The sequence below is a fragment of the Benincasa hispida genome, chromosome 7 (assembly GCF_009727055.1).
Source record: "Benincasa hispida cultivar B227 chromosome 7, ASM972705v1, whole genome shotgun sequence".
NCBI classification, from domain to species: domain Eukaryota; kingdom Viridiplantae; phylum Streptophyta; class Magnoliopsida; order Cucurbitales; family Cucurbitaceae; genus Benincasa; species Benincasa hispida.
Window position 1 is genome coordinate 13,822,246 of NC_052355.1, and position 21,441 is coordinate 13,843,686.

The window sequence follows — 21,441 nt, forward strand, 5'->3', positions numbered from 1 at the left end:
TAAAACACAGCATGTTTATTAATTTACAAACTACGAGTTTTAGGACATAAAATCTAACAAACTCCCACTTGGACTAAAACTCCTAATGGAGTATCACAATGTGGAATTTAAGTGAGAAATATATGAGAACAATAAACATATGAATACAATAAACTAGGGCATATACCCAAAAATTCTCCCACTTGTCCTAGTTTACAAACTTCGTAGACCTAAACACTATAGGTGACCTTCAAACACTTTAGCCGTGAGGGTCTTTGTAAAAGGATCAGCAATGTTTTTCTTAGAAGATATCTGGGTCATTACAATGTCTCTACGATGTACAATCTCCCGAATCAGATGGTATTTTCGCTCAATATGCTTTTCGCGCTTGTGGCTTCTTGGTTCTCTTGAATTTGCAACTGTACCACTATTGTCACAATATAGGGTGATAGGCAGATGCATATTTGGAACGATTTCCAAATCTGTCAAGAATTTCCTTAACCATACTACTTTCTTTGCTGCTTCACATGCAGCTACGTATTCAATTTCCATTGTGGAGTCCGCAATACAATTTTGCTTCACACTTCTCCACACTACTACTTCTCTATTCAGAATGAACACTGATCTCGATGTAGAATTTCTTGCATCTTTATCTGTTTGAAAATCAGAGTCAGTGTATCTAGTAAGGATCAAATCCTTAGTACCATACACGAGCATGTAGTTCATCGTTCTCCTAAGATACTTGAGGATAATCTTAATGGCAGTCCAATGATCACATCCAGGATTGGACTAATACCTACTGTCTATCCCTATTGCATAGCATATGTCAGGTCTAGTACATAACACTGCATACATCAGGCTCCCTACTACGGAAGCATAGAGAATACGTCTCATATCCTTAACCTCTTGAGGTGTCTTAGGACATTGATCCTTTGACAAATGATTTTCATATCTGTAAGGTAACAAACTTCTTTTGGAATTCTACATCTTATACCTAGACAACATTTTGTCTATATAAGTTGCTTGAGACATGGCTAGTGTTCTGTTCTTGTGGTTCTGAATAATCTAAACCCAAGAACATACTGAGCATTTTCTAAATCTTTCATTTGGAACTGCATTGCTAGCCATTTCTTGATGTTAGTTAGGTAACCTACTTCATTTTCAATGAGTAGAATATCGTCAACATATAAAACTAAGAACGCTATAGTAGAATTGACGATCTTCTTGTAAACACAAGGCTCGTCAACATTCTGTTCAAAGCCATAAGATTAGATCGCAGTATCAAATCTTATATTCCAAGATCTAGAAGCTTGTTTCAACCCATAAATGGATTTTTTAAGCTTACAAACCTTTTTTTCTTAACCGTGTGCAATAAACCCCTCTGGCTGAGCCATATAGATACTCTTCTCAAGATCAAAAACACAACAATAGACTTGTAACTCTCGTATAGGAAAAAGCTTCTCTTTGATAGCGGTCATAGGGTAAGGATCTGATCGTATCTCGAGACTGAAACCTGTGCGAGGGTAAGGGCGGATGTAGCCAAGTGGATCAAGGCAGTGGATTGTGAATCCACCATGCGCGGCGGGTACCCCGATGGAGACACAAGGCTCAATTTAGCTGCCACCTACTCGCTAACAATGAAATGATTAGACGGATTTTTCATAAGTAACTATCGTTTTTTAGAAAGGCTATCTTGACATCCATCTGCCAAATTTCATAGTCATAAAATGTGGCAATGGATAAAAGTATTCTAATCGACTTAAGCATGGCAAGGGGAGAGAAAGTTTCTTCATAGTCCATTCCCTCTATCTGGGTATAACCCTTTGCCACAAGTCGAGCCTTAAAAGTTTGTACGTTACCGGCTTGGTCTCGTTTTCTCTTGTAGATCCACTTACAACCAATTGGTTTTATATCATTTGGTTGATCTACAAGTTTCCAAACAGAATTGAAGTACATAGACTCCATTTCGAGGTCCATGGCTTTGACCCACTGATCACGATTCACATCTTTTATCGCTTGTTTATAGGTCGATGGATCCTATATGCCGTCACCAGGTATGACAACTTGTGTTTCTGTTAAACCAAAGTAACAGTCAGGCTGATAAACAACCCTCCCACTACGCCGAGGCATTCTCAACTCTTAAGAAGGATGTGAATGACTAGATGTACTAGTTTTATCTACTACTTTAGTGAACATCGTTAATAATAGAGACTTACATTTCACTATGATGACCATAAGTGACATAACTTGAATCCCGAGTGAGTTGTGAACTCCTGCTTATGAAGTGGTCCTTTGATTTGTATAGGTGATAATGGCCAGATTGCGACCTTAATAAGCCTACCATTTTGGGGATTCATCTGACTGGGGAGCTAGGAACACAGCTACACCAAACGGAATTCACTCCTTCCCTAATGCAGGGACAAGTAGATAAATTGCTCCCTTAAGCACTGATTCCAGGGCTTGAACATAGTGGCCACACCCTCTCTTGGCCCGAAATGGACTTGGTCATAGTTGAATTATGTCTTATTGTTCATTGGAGGGATCAGTGGTACTTAAAGAATTTAATGTAACTATAGGGGAAAACGGTAATTTTGGCCCAATTGTACTTACCAGCAATTTGTGAGGCATCATCGCACTGTTGGTTATATCCAATGGACATAAAATTTTATCTATTGTGCGAAGAGTGCAACTTTCAGTCTTTAGTGGAATGATCGGCAGTTAACGAATGTTGGGTAATTTAATTAAAGAGTTTAATTAATTGTCCAATTACCATTGGAGCTTCAATCTACAAGTCCATAAGGTCCCCTCTGTAGCTCAACATGGATTTAATTGAGAATTATTTTTGGATTAATTTGATGTGTTCAAATTAATTTAGAGAATTAATTGTATATGATATAATTAATTAAATTAATTATATATGTGATATAATTAATATAATGTATTTGATACATTATAATATAAGGTAATATGAGAGAAATTTGAATATGATTTAAATACTAATTATATGAATGAGATTCATGTAATTAAATTTAATATAAATATAATTTATATTAAATACCATAAATAAGATGAGAGGAATTAAATATTTGGATATGATCCAAATATCAATTATATGAATGAGATTCATATAAGTGAGTTTATTATAAATGTGATTTATATTAAATGTCATAGATGGTTCAGAGAAAATACATCTATAGGTTATATTTTATTTGATACAATATGTAAGTATAGATTATGTGTTATATGGGATATAACATATAGTTTATATACATATAATAAGGTTGTTATGATATGCATAGTTATTATTAATTTAATTTTTTTAAATTAATATTAATGAATTAAAAGAAGGGAGTTACAACTCCCTCCCCCTAATTTTCTCTCAGCCAAATACGTGATGAGAGGGGTCAGAGAGAGAGATGGTGCTAATTCATCTTCATCCATAAAACACTAAGAGAATAGTTCTCTCTGGAAAAACGAAAAGGGAAGAAAAGTTCTTCTACTCCCTCTTCCCCTCTCCATCTCCTTTCCTATTTTAAAGCCCTAAAGCAGAGCCCACACCTCCTGCCATTCTCAATCCCTAAGGAGAATACAAGAGACTTCGTTTGGTGGTACCCCTTTTGGAGAAGGAGATCTGCTCGTGATTTGTTCAAGGGATTCTTGAAGAATAGTCTTCAAAGGTAAGGGTTTCTGAAACTTTAAATTTTCCTTTATTAATGCATGCTACAATTTATGTAAATGCATATCTCGTTCTTAATTTACTTTAAAACTTACATTCAATGAAAAATGGATTTGGGACGATCTTGCTTCCGCTCAAGGTTCTCTTCTCAAAGAGTTCCTTCAGGTTCAACTCTGTACTTCCCTTTATTACATATTTAGTACAGTAAAGCATAGGAAATTAATTTGGTGCAATACAACCTAGCGCTTACCAACTTTGGCATCGCTGCCAGGGAACCAATGGATTTCTTAATCTTTTTAGGCTTATATTTCATTTCCTTCTAATCTGTTTTCTCTTGTTGATGCATAACCAATACTCCCAATGGCTATAGACTATCCTATTTTGCATTAATTTACTCGGAGGAGAGAAGAATCAGAAGAGAAAGGAGACAACAAGCTGAACTTGAAAGCAATACCTGTGTTGAAGACATGTCAGAAGAATAATTTGAAGAAGGTGTTCCTGAAAACACACCACCAATCATGGCGTAACGTGAAAAGACACTTAGGGAGCCCACTACACCAATTTTACTCCCATCCTTTTCTGGTCTATCAGGAGAAGATCCGTACAAGGGGTTGAAGCAGATTGATAAGAGTAGCATTGATGCTCTTGTAGGAAGAGTCTTATTCAATAAAACCCCCATTGAGGCGAGGAAACTGATAGCAACAATGGCTGCCAACTGTCAATAGTTTGGCACTAGAACCTCTGTCAGTGTGAAATCAACTAATGAGGTAAGTGAACTCCATAAAGAAATATCTTACCTTGTTTCTGTTGTGAACTAGTTAGCAAAATTAGATAAGGGACAACCTATTGTTATTTGCCAAGTGTGTCATGGAATGGGACACACAGCTGATGTTTGCCCAAGTGCTCAACAAGGGGAGATATCTGAGGTAAATGCTATTGGAAGGTACAATTTTAACAGGAAAAACAGATGACAAGACCCTTGAAATCAAAGAAACAATTGTCAGATCAACCATTAAATGAGGGGTAACTTTTGATCCTTTATCAAGTCTTAATTCTTATGTTTGTGTTGCCCCCTTCCCTAGTAGGCTGGCTAAGAGAGTCACACTGAAGGATGAGGTGCAAATGGTCGAATCTTCGAGGATTGATAAACGCCCTACTGCAAAGGGAAAGAGTTTGTGGGCCAAGGTTGAGGACTAGCCTAAGAGTGAATAAAGCTCAGTCATCTACCCAGGTAGCTTACCAGTTAAATGTGACAATCCATGTGCGTTTTCCTTACCTTGTCTAATAGGTAAGATGAAATTTGAGCATGCGATGCTAGACTTAGGATCAACTATTAATATAATGTTTGCATCTCTATATTATGACCTTCAGTCACATGTCTTGTATCTTGCTTGTATTTTAATTCAGTTGGCAGATTGTACCCTAGTTAGACCTCTAGGAACAATAAAAGATGTCATGGTCAAGGTGAACAGTTTAGTCTTTCCTTCAAATTTTTATATTGTCGATATGCATGGACAAAGCTCCCCTTCAAGCAATCTATTCTATTAGGTTTACCCTTTCCGAAAACTACTAAAGCTTCAATCGATGTAGATAAATGATCCCTTTAAATCAAGCATGAGAGGCAAGTTGAAAATTTTAGAATATTTGAACCCCTACTATCACTCATCCTATTTGTTATAGTGCTTCGCTTTTATAGAAGAGTGGTCATCCAACAAAGTTGGGGGTGATGGATGGAGTGGCGGCGATCAACTCTGATCATGGATGATCAAGTTGAATACGGTTGAGCAACCAACCCTAAAAATTTACACTTCTTGGAGGCAGCCAAACTTTAAATTTACTTGATTTCCTAGATTAGATTTCATTTCCATAATTTTTCCTTTATCATTGAGCATAATAATTTCTATCATTCTCAAAATGTTAGGATTGTTCATGAAGAAGAGCTAATTTGAGTGTCAAATACTTTTTTCACTTCGATATTCAGGGAAGTTTTCTAATCCCTCTTGCTTTATTTTTAATCACATTGGGGAAAATGTGAGCTTTAAAAGTTAGAGGTAGGGTGTTTTAATTTTGGAGTAGTTTTTTTCATGATATACTATTCGGGGTCCTTGAGCGCTATGCTCGGACTATGTTTGATGATGATGCTTGCTTGCTTGTTGTTTTCCTTGCTGTTTTATTCTTTGTTATGACTGACCTATGATGCACTTGTATGAGTTTTTTTTTTTTTTTTTTTTTTTTTTTTTGCATGAGATTAGGTCAGAAGAAAGGATTCATGATTTTCTTGGCATTTTTGAAAATTTTACTAGATTTTTTCCATGCATCTTCAAGACCTTTGCATACCTATCTTCACTCTTGCTTTCTTAAAATTGAATATTTCATGAGGCCATAAGTTTTCTTTCACTTCGAAAGCCCTTAGTGACAGATATTATTTTTTCCAAGGTTCAATTTAGTAATGCATGTTTTGAGATGTAGTCAAGTGACATCACCATTCACCCTAAAAAAGAAAAAAAAAAATAAAAGAAGTAGGAATAAGGAGGGATTTACTCCTCTTCATCAAGGGTATGATTAACCTAGGGCGACTATGACATCTGTATTTTTACTTTGAGCTAAAGTGCCCTAGAGGAATGCGTAAGCTTAAGCACCTTTGAAAGGAAGTCGGCTCGTAGTTGGATGTGTTTCACGTATCCCATGTGGACAAGCAAAAACGAAAGCCACCTTCCTTGATAAAGTTTTCCCTCCATTTGAAAGAAAAAAAAAGATGATGAGCGGAAAAAAAAAGAGGAAGAGAAAAAAAATATGTAATAAGGGTGATGCGTAGATCGATTTTAACCACTCAAATCTAATGACATTACAACTTTGAGCTTAAGAAACATGATTCACGATCTTTTGAGCCTGAGTAAGTTCGTAAGGCTATTCTGGGACTGCTCATGTTCAAAATAGATAACTTTGTGCTTATACACACATGACAAAATTTGAAATGAATTTCCAAATTTGTCCTAAAATGGTTGAATGCTTTTTGATTGCCTAATTCATTGTATGTATGATTTTAGTTGACTGTTGAAGCTTGAGTAGGGAACATAGTAGCTTGGTGAATTGATTATTTTTGTATGGTTGCTTGTTCTACCTTAGTCGAGGATGATCAAGAGCTAAGTTGGGTGGATGTTTGATAGCATCGAAAATGTGTTATCTCCCTCTCCTTAATTCAGGATCGTTAGGCTATTTAATGTGTTTAATTGATGTTTTTATAGGTCTTGAATGTACAAGAGGTTGAATAAGTCGTTCGGTGCGAAAAGACGATAAAATGACCATGTTTGGAGCTTAATTGCACAAAAAGGAAAAGAAGGCCAAGAATTACCATTATGCCCCTAGTCGAAGCGTTGTGACGCTCAAAGGAGCATTGTGCAACGCTAAAAGGCAGTAGTGTTACATTTTCGTGAAGACAGGGCAGCGTTGCAACGCTACGAACATCGAACAGAGGTGTGCACATTGTCTATCATTGGGTTGCAACACTAGGTGTAGCATCTCAATTCTGCGACACCCCCTTTTTATTGTGTTTCAATCCAAAACACTAGGTTATCACGCCATTCTTCCACTTTTTCACTTTTTTTTCTTCTCCTTTCTACTAGTACACTAATTCCTTACCATTTTTATCATCTTGGAGATTGATTATTGTCATTTTGAAGGATGATTAGTGGGTAAGGTAAGTGTTCTAGCTTGGGTTGGATTGCTTTCCCCTCTTAGCTTAGTTGTGAGACTGGTTCTTGATAAAACACTGTTCAAACTCTTTTGTTTATGGGTTTTAATCTAATTATATTAAAATGATTAGCTATTTCTTGCTATTGCATGACAATGAATGCTTGAATGTTTCTTTTCCATGCTCTTAATTTATCCTTGTTTAAGGTAATAAATTAATTAGGGACAAAGGGTTAGTTTAACTTACTCGTTGTAAGTCGACCATCCATGAGTAATGTATTAATCAATCTTGAATTAAAATCATACTAAATAAATTAATTAGACGATGGAAATTAATTTATTCATCTAGCTTAATCCCTAAATGTGATTAGATCATTTAAGTTAGTATGGATTAATCTAATATAATTGAGCTAATTAGGACACTAGGACGATTGATTAGGATTCTAATCAATTTGGCTAGCTTAAACAAGGGAAGGGTGATCTAGAGTTCAATGATCGACTAAACTAATTCGGGAAGCAGGAGATTAAACCCGAGCTAGATTTTTTCATCATTAATTTTCACAAATCTTGCTTTATTGCCTTTGTTCTCATTGTTAATCCTATGTATTCATTTTATATTGTTTCTTTTTTATTTCACAATTCCAAACCAAACCCCCTATTTTGATTACCATACTATAGGTCTCCTAATTAAGAAATGGTTGTGGCTCTATGTAGGTTTAACTGCGTACTTCCCTTTACTACTTGTTTAGTAGAGTAAAGCACGGGAAATTAATTTGGTGCGACACGACCTAGTGTTTATAAACAATATTCTATTTTCTTTTACAACCACCGATGTCTTATCTTCGTCCTTCTTTTTGGGTTTTCATCAATTTTCTTCCTTTTTTACAACTATTGGGATAGTTTCTTCCTTGGAGTTATCACTTGTTGATTCTTTCTTTTGAATTTGTTGTTATTTACTAACATTTTTAGTCCCTCATACTTCAATCCACTTCCGAGTGTAAAAGCCTTACACTTCTTCTTTTTGTTTTGTTGCAGAGCTTCTGTACTACTGGGCAAGGTCTCTAGAGGTCTGGTTTTGATCTCCTTACTCAATTGCCCAACTTGTACCTCTAAATTACACAGAGCTGCATCATTTCTGGTGATATACTCCTTCAATAGATTCTTTATGGTTGGGTTTTAGGATGGGAGAGGTGTTGAAGGCTACCCCTCGCAGTTGCTGTTGTGGTTGTGTTGGGAATCCTGGTAAAGTTATCCTTGTACTTTGTTGAGTTGTACTTATGCTACTACCAGGTTTTCCCCATGCAAAGTTTGAGTGCGCTCTCCAACCTGGATTGTATGTATTAGAGTAAGGATCTCAGTGTTCTTGTGCTTTTTTATAACCTACATAACACACCGATTTGGTGTTATACATACAAATATTAGATAAATGATTAGCAATACAGAATTCACAAATTTTGTGGGCCTAACAGGAAAGTTTAAAACATGTTTCCTATTACTGTCAATTGTTCGTTCCTATTACTGTCTATTTCTTGCATTTTAACTATTGTTTTTTTTTGGCTAAAGTGTATTATGCATCTCCCCAATTTTGATTATTGCTTGCAATAGTATCCATAAGTTCGTTGACTTCTATCACAGATTTTTTAAGCAAAGACCCTCCCGTTGATGCATTCATGATACATTATTTTATGCGATGAAATAATGGAAGGATTGCGTTGGTGGAAAATGCGTAAGTTTTCTCAGTAGGACCCAAGTATAAATCCTACTGAGTTTCCTGGTAAGCCCATGGTCGAACTCAGGGACTAAGGAAAATAATATGCGGCAATAATTTTTAGATTACTTTGCGGTAACCAATAAATCAAAGAGTTGTTGGGTTGTTGTTTACAGTATAAAATGTATGCGGCGGAGTTAAGAAAAGAGTTAATATTATGAAAGATGCGATGAATATGCGGGGGAACGAGTTGAGAAGGGGTTCAACTAACACTTCCTAGGATTGCGTTCATGTTATGCGATCAAGCAATACACATACAATAGCAAATCATCTCTCAATGCAAATGCTACGGCTTCTAGTCTTAGAACGCATGTGATATATGCGATGATGTCTGTAGGACCTACACATAAGCCTCTATTCTTGTTTATGCGATGATGAATGATACACACACATACAAGGCGACCGCATATTACCATAACCTATATCTAGGGTGCATGTGATGCATGTAGGCAAACAGAGCTTATCTCCAAGTCCCTATCTCTTGCTTATGTAGATCTAATCTTGCTCTCTCGAGTCTAGATTCTAACCTAGCTCTCTCAAGTCTTAGGTTCTTTCTTTAGACTTTCACTCGAGTAACTCTAAAGGGGTGTTGGGCACAACATAAGACAAGATGATCGCATGCAATGAAGATCCTAGGTCATGTTAGCTAAGTTCTTCTCAACCAATTCGATAGATTTAGCTACCCATACGTGCTTTTAAGAGAGTGAACAGATGTAGATAAGCAAGTTCCATTTTATAGATATATAATTGAAATACAGAATAACAATGCGGAATAAGAATAAAGAGCCTGGCAATCTCTTTCTTCCCAAGGCTTTTACACTGTTCTCCTCTACTCTGCTCAAAAGATAATCTTGCTCTCGCAAGAGTCAGCCATCTCTCTGTTTTTCCACACCTCCTGAGTTCTCTCTCGAGCTGACCAGGACGATCTTCCGGCATCTCTTCCCTTCTCTTGCTCCGCCTTCTAAGTATAAGAAAACTATGAACAAGGCTACTTCTATCTATGGAGAAAATTATCGAACTGAACGAACTCCTTCACTGAAGGTGGCCTTCAATATTTATAGATCTTTGGGGTGAAAGGCTTCTTCTCTCTTATGATTTCACTGATGGGATGACATTAATTCTCTGTCTGATGCGTCGAATATTTGTCACCGAAAAGTTGAGTGTACTTACTACAGTAGATCGTTAACGACTTGTCAACTTAATTTGGAATCGACTGTCATCAGCTTTCTGTCCCATCGAGGTTTATTATGCTTTTCACCCAGATGCACCCACCATGATGTACCGGCTCTATGCGGCAACCTTCTTGAGTAGATATTCGCGAGTGCAAATGATCTCATAGCCTTGCGTTAACACAATCTCTTGATGCGCTCAGCTGTTGATTTCTTTGGATCGCATTTTCCGCCTTGCGTCAACGCATTTTCTGCACAAAAATACATAAGCTAACTGTTTTCATGCGATGGACGCATGCGATCGCAATATTGTGAACTTAATACTTTTGGACGCAATATTGTATATTTTTATCATCGCAATCCTGTATTGTTTCATAATTTAGCACTGTAATAACGTGCATTTCTTGCCGCTATCAATTCACAATTGTTTTTAAGGCTTGGTTCAATGCATTTTAAATTTGATCCATAAGGATGCAAGTTGGGAGTGCTTGATATGGACATTTCCTCACCAACTTTTGAAATCTAATCGAAGCTCCAATGATAGACTTAGATGGAGATCGCCTGAAGGTTATGATGTTACATCTTAATTTAGCATGTTTACCAGGCGGAAAATATTTTTCCATAAATTTATCCATAAAGTCGTCTCATGCGGTGATGGAATTGGGAGATAACGAGTCAAGCTACACTTCAGCATCTCCCTGCAAAGAATAGGGGAATAACTTAAGCTTTAATGCAACATCTGAACACCATTAACTTTAAAAGAGTAACAGATTCACATAAAAAGTTTTAGATGTTTATGAAATGCATTTGAAAAGTACTTTAATTGCCTTTAAAGTTAGAGTTATTATTGCTAGTTAGCATGATTTAATGTGGATTACTTAGTGAATTTCAGAAAATCGAGCTACAAGAATAATTTAAGCATAAATGGACATAAACTTGGCATAAAAAATTCAAATTTAAGGATTATAAATCCAACAAGCAAAGTGGAAGGGAAAAGAAGGCCAAACAAAAAAGAGGAAAAGAGGCTAGAGAGTGCAGTGTGAAAGGATATGTGAGTACCAATTGTGAAAGTGACCGCGTCCTAATTCTAGTTTTAGATAACATACAAAAAATATAAAATATGAAAACAAGATATACAAGATATACAAGATCCATTAAGCATATATTTGTATAGAAATTAAAGAGGAAAAAGAGATTCAAAAGTCGCATACCCTTGAAGATTAATCTCTTCACAATTCCTTTCTAAAACTCGAACACAACGAACACTTTAATTGAAAAATGCAGCAATCAATTGAACACCATCATGTGGAAACCTCGTTATTCGTGGGGTAGATAATTGATGAGATTTTTGGGTATCAAGATTAATTTGGAGAAAAAATTTGAATAAAATAATTTGAGACAACAAGGCAATATCACACATCACCAAAATCTATACACTTTAGGTGTATTTTGAAGTGGGCAGATGGAAGATGAACGAACAAAACCATTCATTAATTTGAGAGAATATGAAGAGAAAAAGTTTGTGTAGAACAAATTCACTAGAAGAATTTCGGGCTTTAATGTTGGTTTTAAACCGACATTAAAGATAGTGTTATTAAAGCTCCTTAATGTCGACTGTCTTTAATGTCGGTTTTAAACTGACATTAAAAGGTTTCAATACACTATCTTTAATGTCGGTTGCAACTGATATTAAAGCCCTTTAATGAAATTTGCAACTGACATTAAAGGCCTTTAATGTCGATTGCAACCAACATTAAAAACCTTTAATGTCAGTTTCAACTGAAACCCTTTAAACCGACATTGAAGCCTAGAATCTGTCCGTTTTTTTAAATTCGTTACCAAATCCATTTTTCCAGTCAAAAAGTATAACATGATACATCATCATCGAACGATGTGACTATGACATATTATTCATGTATGGATTGTAAATCTATTACATTTAATCTACAAATTCTGCTATAAAATTATAATTTAAAAGGTCGTACAATAATTCAAGCCTTGAAAACACAAATTACAAGTAATACAAACATTATGATTTTACAAGTAATACAAATAATATAAATAATTTAGGTCTTCATAATTCTTCTTGAATAGTCCCCCCCAGCTTCAACAGTGTCTAGTTATAGGCATCTTTGTCTGACCACTGTTATTCAAAGGATCACAAACAATAAAGGTTTAAGACAAAGGATTAAAAGTGAAAATGTGATCAGAATTCATATTCAACTAACAGTGTTTATTCGGAATGTGCATAAATGGTACATTCAAGGCAAAATTCATGTAGTGAATGTGTTGGATATAGAGTTCCCCAAGAAAAAGCATAAAGAGGTTGCAATACCAAATCTTTACTCCTTTGTTGCACCTACAAAACAAGAAAACTCAATAGTTGAATAAATGAGAGAATCTTCTTTTTCAAGATCTTAAACAAGAGAAGCTTTGTTACCTAGATATGAGATACGAAGACGATGGAAAATTTTCGGCAGCATAACGATGCTACCACAACAAAACCAAAAATTTACCTTGAACCTGTTCAAAGAAACACATTCGCAAAAATATTTCACAACCACGTGTTCTCAACAGAACTATTAGAATTCCCAAAAAATGAATATTCAAGAACACATACATCAATAACAAATTTAGCACACAATGTACTTCAAACCTCAAAAGTTGTCACAAAAAATTACCATAGTGCATGAATAACCCACAAACTACCATAGTGCAACCCACAAACTCAAGCACCTTGAATCAAATCTAAACTACAAATAAATAGTACCCATGAGTCAGAAACGGGTGTTATATTCTAATCCAATATGGTCCAAAGAGAAATAAGCACACTATAACTTGTCAAACAAGAATTTCCATATCATTAGAGTCACTTGAAAATACATAGAAATTGTGCTTAAAACTGCAAGCATTCAAAAATGCACTTACTAGGAACAATTTTTACGTGAATCCCTTGCAGTTGTAAGAAATCCATCCCCTCCCCATCCCTTCCAAACACCTAAAAAACAAACAAACAACACCATTAAAAGTATAGGGTAGAACGAACCTAGCAGCGTGTACGGCGGAGACATGCGAACGGAGACATGCATCTAGGACACCTTGCCTCAAGCTCCTCCGTCGTGGACTAACCTGAATTGTCTGCGTCAAGATCACTGGCATACCAGAACAACAAACGGCAATATAAACCTCAATTTGAAATAAAAACATATTCACTGGCATACCGGAACAACAACCAACACTAGTGGAGCTTATAAGTTTGCAAATAAATTATAATCATATACTATGACTTCTTAATGGAAAATCTAGCCTCATCGAGAAAATATTACAGAATACGGGGAAGCATACAAAACCAACAAAACAAGTTAAAAATGTAACCTCGGTCAACCATACAAAAAGAGCTCCAATCTAAAATAATTGAGCTTATTGAACAATAACACCACTGAGACCAACATCAAAAGATATTAAACCTAACTACAAACTAAGCCTCTTTAAAGACAATTAAACCTATCTAAAAATCCTCCTTTTATTCTCAAGCCAACCCCCCCCCCCCCCCCAAAAAAAAAAAAAAGAAAAAGAAAAGAAAAGAAAACCACTGGAACTGCACTAACTATGGACCTATTCAAATTGAAAGTCTTATGGGCAATAACATATTTATTCATCATCATAATATAATACATCAACATTCAAGTAGTAGTTAGGTAAACTATTTTCTTTAGAAGAATGGTAAAACAAACATAAATCACTTTTCTTGCCTCACAACCATATACATTACACTCGTCCATCATAGATAGAGAGCCGAAACAAGTCTAAAAACACAACTATTTGTATCCGACTAATTCCTATAACATGGTAAAACTGAAGGAAGTGCAATTATATGAACCAGAAGAACTCAAAAAGATGATCTTGCATACTTGGCTGAACTGGTAAGATAGATACAGATCCTTTTGAAATTTGTACTGTCAACATGCTCAACTAATAGATCAAGATCTTCAACCTGATATATGTCAGTTGGATAATTTAGTCAGTCATACCTTATTCCTCATCCCCCACCCCCACAAATAAATAAATAGTAACAAAAATAATAATGATAGAAAATAGTGTCTCACCTCCATTAATAGATCAACAGCTTCAGGTTCGGCATTGTGCTGAAGATGAATAAAATTAATTAGAGATGCACATTCCTAATAAATATTGCCTTATCTACATAAAAGTATGGCTTAGTGTCCAAAGAAGGTTCAAACAAAGTTTATCAACTGTCTTATTATATAGACATACTTTCATGTGAAAAGCAAAAATTTCTTGAACAAGTTCCATCAAATCATCTACGGGAGCCTCTTCACCCTGAAACAAAGGGGAAAAATGAAAAAAGAAAAAGAAAGCAGTAGTAAATAGTTTACCTAACTACTACTTGAATGTTGATGCAGAATCTTGAAAGAAAAAGCATAGTCTATCACTTAAATAAACAAATCAAAATTTTAGGATGTATAGGTGTCGGTTCTTACACTAATTAGAACCAGCCCGTGTGATCCTCGATGTAGCCGTTTATGCAATATTTAATACCTCTTCAACTAGGTTTTAGGTAAACAATGCTTAAAAGTTGGCTAAGGCCTCCCGTTCTCAATTTTTTTTTAATTTCAATTTCAGTTTCATATCAAAAGAGTTCATAGGTGTAATCACAACACTATTACCTCGAAGTTCAATATATTGTTTGTCATACACATACGAATAACACAATCCGCCGCCATGGTCATAAAAAACCCTACATAAGCAAGCATAAATGCAGAAGAATATGCCTTATTAGTCAAATTGCCAAACGCTAGTTAGCATCGGAGAGGAAATGCATCATACCAGTGCTGAAGAAGACACCGCCGGTGAACTGCGTCCCGAGGACGAGGAATCCGTCATTCCATTTGAAGAAATAGGGGGAGATTTCGGCGATGAAGGTGTCGAAAAAGATGAGAAGGAGGTCACCAATCTTAACGAGGATGAATGGCTTGGAGTGGAGGTTGGGGGAAGGGGAAGGGTCATATTCGCCGGCATCATCATCCCCGTGGTTGCTGTGGGCGACGAGGAGGAAGATGGAGAACAATGAGATTCTAGGTATCTGCCTTCTTTCAAGATCGCCTTTTTTTGTTATCAAACCTACGTGGAGGCCACATCTACACCACGACAGACTCTTCACGCACGATCGACAGACGAATGTCAAGGTTTTGGAAGAGAGGAGTGAGAAAGAATAGGATTCGAAGAGGAACGTGTGAGAATGAGAGGAAAAAGAAAATAGAGGGAGAGTGAAGAGGAAAATGAAAAAAATGGGGAGAAAATAGAAAGTTAGAGGATAAATTAAGCGGGTCAAATTGACATTAAAGATACCCTTACAATGTCGATTTAAAACCGACATTAAAGATTTGTTTTTTAACAAAAAAAAAAAACAAAACCGACATTATACACCTAATTTCATTTTTTCCAACCGATAATAAAACCCAAAATTCTTGTAGTGATTCTATAATTAAAAAATATTTAGTTAAACAAAAAACTATTTTTTCTTTAATTAATAAATATACATAAATTAAAAAATTCATTCATATTCCATATGCCAATTAATGAAAGAATATGAAGAGAGAATTTTATTTAAAACTAATTCTCTAATTTTAAAACCATTTTAATAAACAAAAAACTAATTTTCCATTGATTAATATATATAAACATAAATGAACTAATTTACTATTATATATATATATATATATAAACAAAACACATTCTCTTATTTAATCAACAATATTTAGTATGGATTAAATTCATATTAATATTTGAATCATATTCAAATAATTATTTTTATCTCAAATAAATTTTTATATTATAATGAATCATATACATTATATTATATCTCATAATTATATCTTATATAATAAATTTCCTTTATTAATCTAAACAATTATAATTAATCCAAATTAATTCGATTCTAACTTATCCCAAATGAGCTAACGTGAGGACTTTATGGACTTATAGTTTAAAGCTTCAATGGTAATCCATTAATCAATCAAACTGTTTGATTAAATTAATCAACTTTCATTCATTGTTGGTCACTCTACCAAAGACCGACAGCTACACTCTTCACACTATATATATATTTTTATGTCCATTGGACATAACCAATCAACAGTTCATTGACAATTCACAAATTGCTCGTAAGTACAGCTATACAAAAATTAAATTTTTGCCCCTATAGTTACATCTGACTCCTTAAGTACCACTGATCCCTCTAATGAACAATAAGTCACAGTCTAACTATAACCAAACCTCTCTCAGATAAGGAGAAGGTGTGGTGCCACATTGTTTAAGCCCCAGATTAACCCTTAAGGGAGCAATTTCTCTATTTACTCTAACAATAGAGAATGAGTGATTTCCTTCTTGTGTAGCTATGTTCCCAGCTCCCTAATCAGACGATCCCAAAAATGATAGGCATATTGAGTCGACGAAACTGACCACTCTTAGCCATACAAATCAAATGATTGCCTTCATGGGCAGGAGTTCACAACACACTTAGAATTCAGGTCAAGGCACCTATGGTCATCCTAGTGAAATGTAAGTCTCATCTATCAACGGTGTTATATAGAGAGACTATTCATTTCGTGGCCTAGTCTTATACAAACTCTTTGTGTAGAATACCTCTGCTTACATATCTCCACATAAATAATCAGGATTAGATCATTTGTACCACTTTACAACAATTATAACGATGACAAAGTTGGTCGTATTCATAATGTCATCAGGATAAGGTACCCAACCTTATCCATCTACTACAGACCGTTTAGGTTATCACTTACACATGAGCTAATTGTATGTCTATTCATACATGTTTAAGTTATAGAAAATAACTCTAGATTTTAGTTTAATGAATTATTGCATAAGTTTCATAAAACTAATCGACTATTGCTTCAACTAATATATACACTAAAGGTTGGGGATATATAAGCCAGTGAGATATGTATCCTAGGGTATACACTATATCCTACATGCTCTCCCACTTGCGTTAGTACCTAGAAACATATCCCGTAGTCCTAGACAGTCTAGGAGATTCTCTCACACTTTAGCCTAGAAAATCCTTTTATATAATACAACCAATTATCTCAATAAAAACCATCTGGTCATCAACAAGATATTTCTCTCAGTTCTACAACTTGGAGCCTACCTACATCCTCAACTCAGGTCTTGCACTACATTATTTCATAAAGTGGATAGACCAAGTTATTTCTGAAAAAGTTTTCAAATATCAAAAGACATACTTGACATATGCAAAATATTGCTTCACAAGCATGACATTGCTTTATCATCCAATATACACCTACTAGGATAAAACTCGGATCTCTCTAAATCCAATATGAAAAAGTATATTTCATAAAAGATCAAATCTAGAACTATATATACCAACGTTCCATTATTTGTATGTTTTAATTTTCAAAACTCAATGGTTACCATCGACTTTACCGACTTAATTAAATTAATCAATTTTTAGAACTCAATAGTTACCATCGACTTTATCGACTTTAATTTTCAGAACTCAATGGTTCCATTATTCATATATTAAATATGAATGAAGTCTCATGTAAAATGTACATCCCCTAACGTTTGAGATGTCTTAGGAAAATTTCCCCTCAAGCAAATAACTTCATTGTAGGATGGTACATTACCATTCCATTTGAATTATTTGCATGAAACAATAAACAACTTCCTTTTTAACGTAAGATGCATGAGACAAATTTAACATCAGGTCCTAGACATCTCTATATGGATTTTGAATATATATAAATTGGTTAAATTGGTTAAACACTTCAAATCAACTATTTTAAATTGGTTAAACAGTCAAAAACTTCATATTGATTTCTAATTCATCCATAATGAGCAAAAATCAATATAAAAAATAGATAAATATCCACGTTCATTTTCTTGTACATACAAGAAAATTGTCATGATTCAAAGTTACCGGTTATGATACTATATCAACCCCTTATTATCAAAGATCCCAATTGTGAAGTTCACAATATTGGCAAACACTTCTACAATTCAATTTGAGAAAAAAATTCTTGAAATAACGTAGATGCATTGAATTCCATTCCATAAAAGAAGTTATTCATTCTTACACATCTCATATGCAACAATGAATAAAAAAATGCATAAGACTCTATTATAGGAACTACTTATAAAATCGACTCACTGCCCATTTTTATGCAACAATTGGGGCACTAGATTTCACTTGACGTCAAGAGTCTTACTTTGAAAATCTCTATCTCCAAGTACTACACTTTCAAGCCTCCCTTTTATTGATCCATTCATATCCTTTGAGGTTGCCCTCATCAATGATAATTTACAAAAAAAAAAAAAAAAAAAAAAAAAAAAAAAAAATTATCTCAAATTTATGACTTTAACAAAATTTCTCTTTGTTAACTTCTTCAATTCTTGTCATCTAGCATGATAGCTTTGATTTCCAATAAGTCACAACTAAAGTAGAGTTATTGCATAACTCTCCCACTACTGAAAGATTTGTAAGTTTTCATCTTGTCATTTTATATGACAATGAAGACTGAAAATAAGCCTTTGCAAATGTTGAGCTATCTTATAACTCTTCCACTACGATGAAGATTTATCTATTTGACTACTAGAAATTGATGTTTAAATGAAAATAAATTTTTAACAACACTTGTTAATTATCGTGTGGTTGTACTAGAAACTAATTCATTAATCAACCCTTTTATAAGTCTGGAAACTTTAACTTTCCAAATAAAATGGTATTTGTCACACAAATACATCATTTTACTTTAGAATGTCTAAAAGTCCATTTATAAACTCTTCATGGACTACTTACAACTAAGAGTATTTTTTAACATTTATTTCACCAAGGATTTGTTTTAACACAATTGTTTGAACTTACCAAAAAAAAAAAAAAATGAAATGTCAAAGACTAGTTTTACAACACTTCTATAATCCAACAATGTTTCACACACATTTTGGAGAAAATAAGGTTCAAACAATGCAATCTCTATTGCATTTCTTTCATGGAGTCACACATCGGCGTAATTCTAAAAGATTAAGACTTCATTTAATAAAGTACTTAAAATGTACGAAGTTTAACAATGCCACATTTCTCCTATTGCAACACAATTTCATCCAATTCGTACCTAATGTTCGAAATTAAGATCACATTTCATCTTTATTATTCGGACTTAGTACAACAAATAAAACTTGTACTAATCATTATGATTGGATTGGATCATAATATCACAATACAATTGCCTAAATGACTTAAATTTTAGTCTAATTTTTGTTGAACATTTCAAAGAAAATAAGACTTGAGTTGTATTAGAATAAGATACATTTATTCATAAATACTCATTAATCACATTAATGACTTATTTATGAAGTCCAACTTATGCTTTTGATCACAAGACCACCTAGGTCAAAGCAAGTCCAACATTGGCTAGGTAACCTTATCTAATAAGGTTTTAATTACATACTTGCATGAGAAGCAAGACTTTGACAAATAATTATAATTTAACTCTAACTATTAAAGAATTACTTGTAACTATCATTTAAAAAGCAAACACATGTATCATATTCAGAAGAATAAAATTTTGTCTTTCATTCTTGATTCATTAATTCTAAACACTCTTAGTTTAATACGTAAATGTGTTAACCTTTAACAAACATAAATGTGTTTTATTTAATGCTAAACATATTTTCAAAACATTTTTTTTAAAACATGTCTAATTATAAAACTATTCATACGCTATGAAATATCTAGTAATCATTATTGGAAAAATTGAAAATCTCATATGGTGATAAAAGCACCATATTCAGCATAAAAAAAGAACATCGTAATTTCATGCACAAATATGTTTTTATTTGAAGTTGAACATATTGTCAATGCAACTTTTGAAAACATGCCTTACTACTAAAACTATTCATATGCTATGAAAAATTTGGTAATAAAGCTGGAGAAATGGAATTTCTTTTATGGTGATAAAAACACCATATTCAGCATAAATAAATAACATTTTAATGTCTCCCACTACTTTGATAGATATGATTTTCTCGTTGCCAACTTCCACTGAATTGGAAGTGGATGTTAACTTTGATCAAAGTAATATTTGCATTGGATAGTTTAACAACGTTGATTTATATTCATTAAACACTTTAATAAACATGAATAACTCATTGCATGCTTGTAACAAATCTATCTAATTCACCTTCCAGGTTAGTTCCATGATAAGGGTATTCCATTTCTGTCAGCTTAAATACCCCAACCTAGACAAAACTGTTCTTAGACAAAGAGCCCTTTGATAGCATCTAAAATGTGTTATTTTCCTCTTTTTAATTCTAGGTCGCTACTATGTTTAATATGTTTATTTAATGATTTTATAGATATCAAGCATTTTGGAGGTGGAATCGGTCATTACGTGCTATTTGGGGTTATTTTGGAGCAATTAGAAGCTAATTTGAGCAATCGAACTTAAAAGGGATGTGAAAGGACGAAAATGCCCATAGTCGGAGGGTTGCGCCACTCAAAGGAGCGTTACACAACGCTCAAATGTAGTAGCTTAAAACTTTCGTGGAAACAGGGCAACGTTGCAATGCTACGAACCTCGAATGGAGGCGCGCACGTTGTCTATCGCAGGGTTGCAATGCTAGGTGCAATGTTGCAACTCCACGACTGTTGTATAAAACGTTTGTTTCTTTGTTTTAGGGTAGGGAATCACCTCCAAATCGGTTCATATACCGATTTTCTCCTCTTCTCACCTCCCCTCTTGTATTTTTCTTAATTTTTCTTCCCATCTCATGTAATTAATGAAGACATTGTCAGGTTCTTCTCTTTTTCATCTCCATGGGAAGGTAAGACCTAGCTGTCAAGTTTAGGGATTTGGAATAATGTAATTTTTAGGAGTTTTATTTGAATGTAATTTCTTGAAGGTGTTCATATAGCACATGCGGAAGCAATTTTAGAATCGGAGGTACTTAACTACATCAATTTTAGAAAATGAAAGCATGCTGTCCAAATACCGTAAACAGAGAGCAGAATTTATACCAACCTTTTGGAGACCAATTCAGCAACTTCCTTTGATTCCTTTGCTCACGAACGGTGTGTGAACCACCTCTAGTGTCTTCCC

General features: G+C 34.4%; 1 protein-coding gene across 1 annotated transcript; it reads right to left on the minus strand.

Moving 5' to 3' along the window:
- Positions 1 to 12,811: 12,811 nt before the first annotated feature.
- On the minus strand, positions 12,812 to 15,680 carry LOC120080988. Its single transcript, XM_039035670.1, has 6 exons — positions 15,131 to 15,680; positions 14,971 to 15,041; positions 14,558 to 14,623; positions 14,389 to 14,427; positions 14,194 to 14,276; positions 12,812 to 13,434 (listed from the first exon to the last, which is right to left on the minus strand). Exons 1-6 carry the CDS (start codon positions 15,678 to 15,680, stop codon positions 13,407 to 13,409), a joined length of 837 nt encoding a protein of 278 aa, XP_038891598.1. The 3' UTR covers positions 12,812 to 13,406.
- Between the last annotated feature and the right edge of the window lie 5,761 nt (positions 15,681 to 21,441).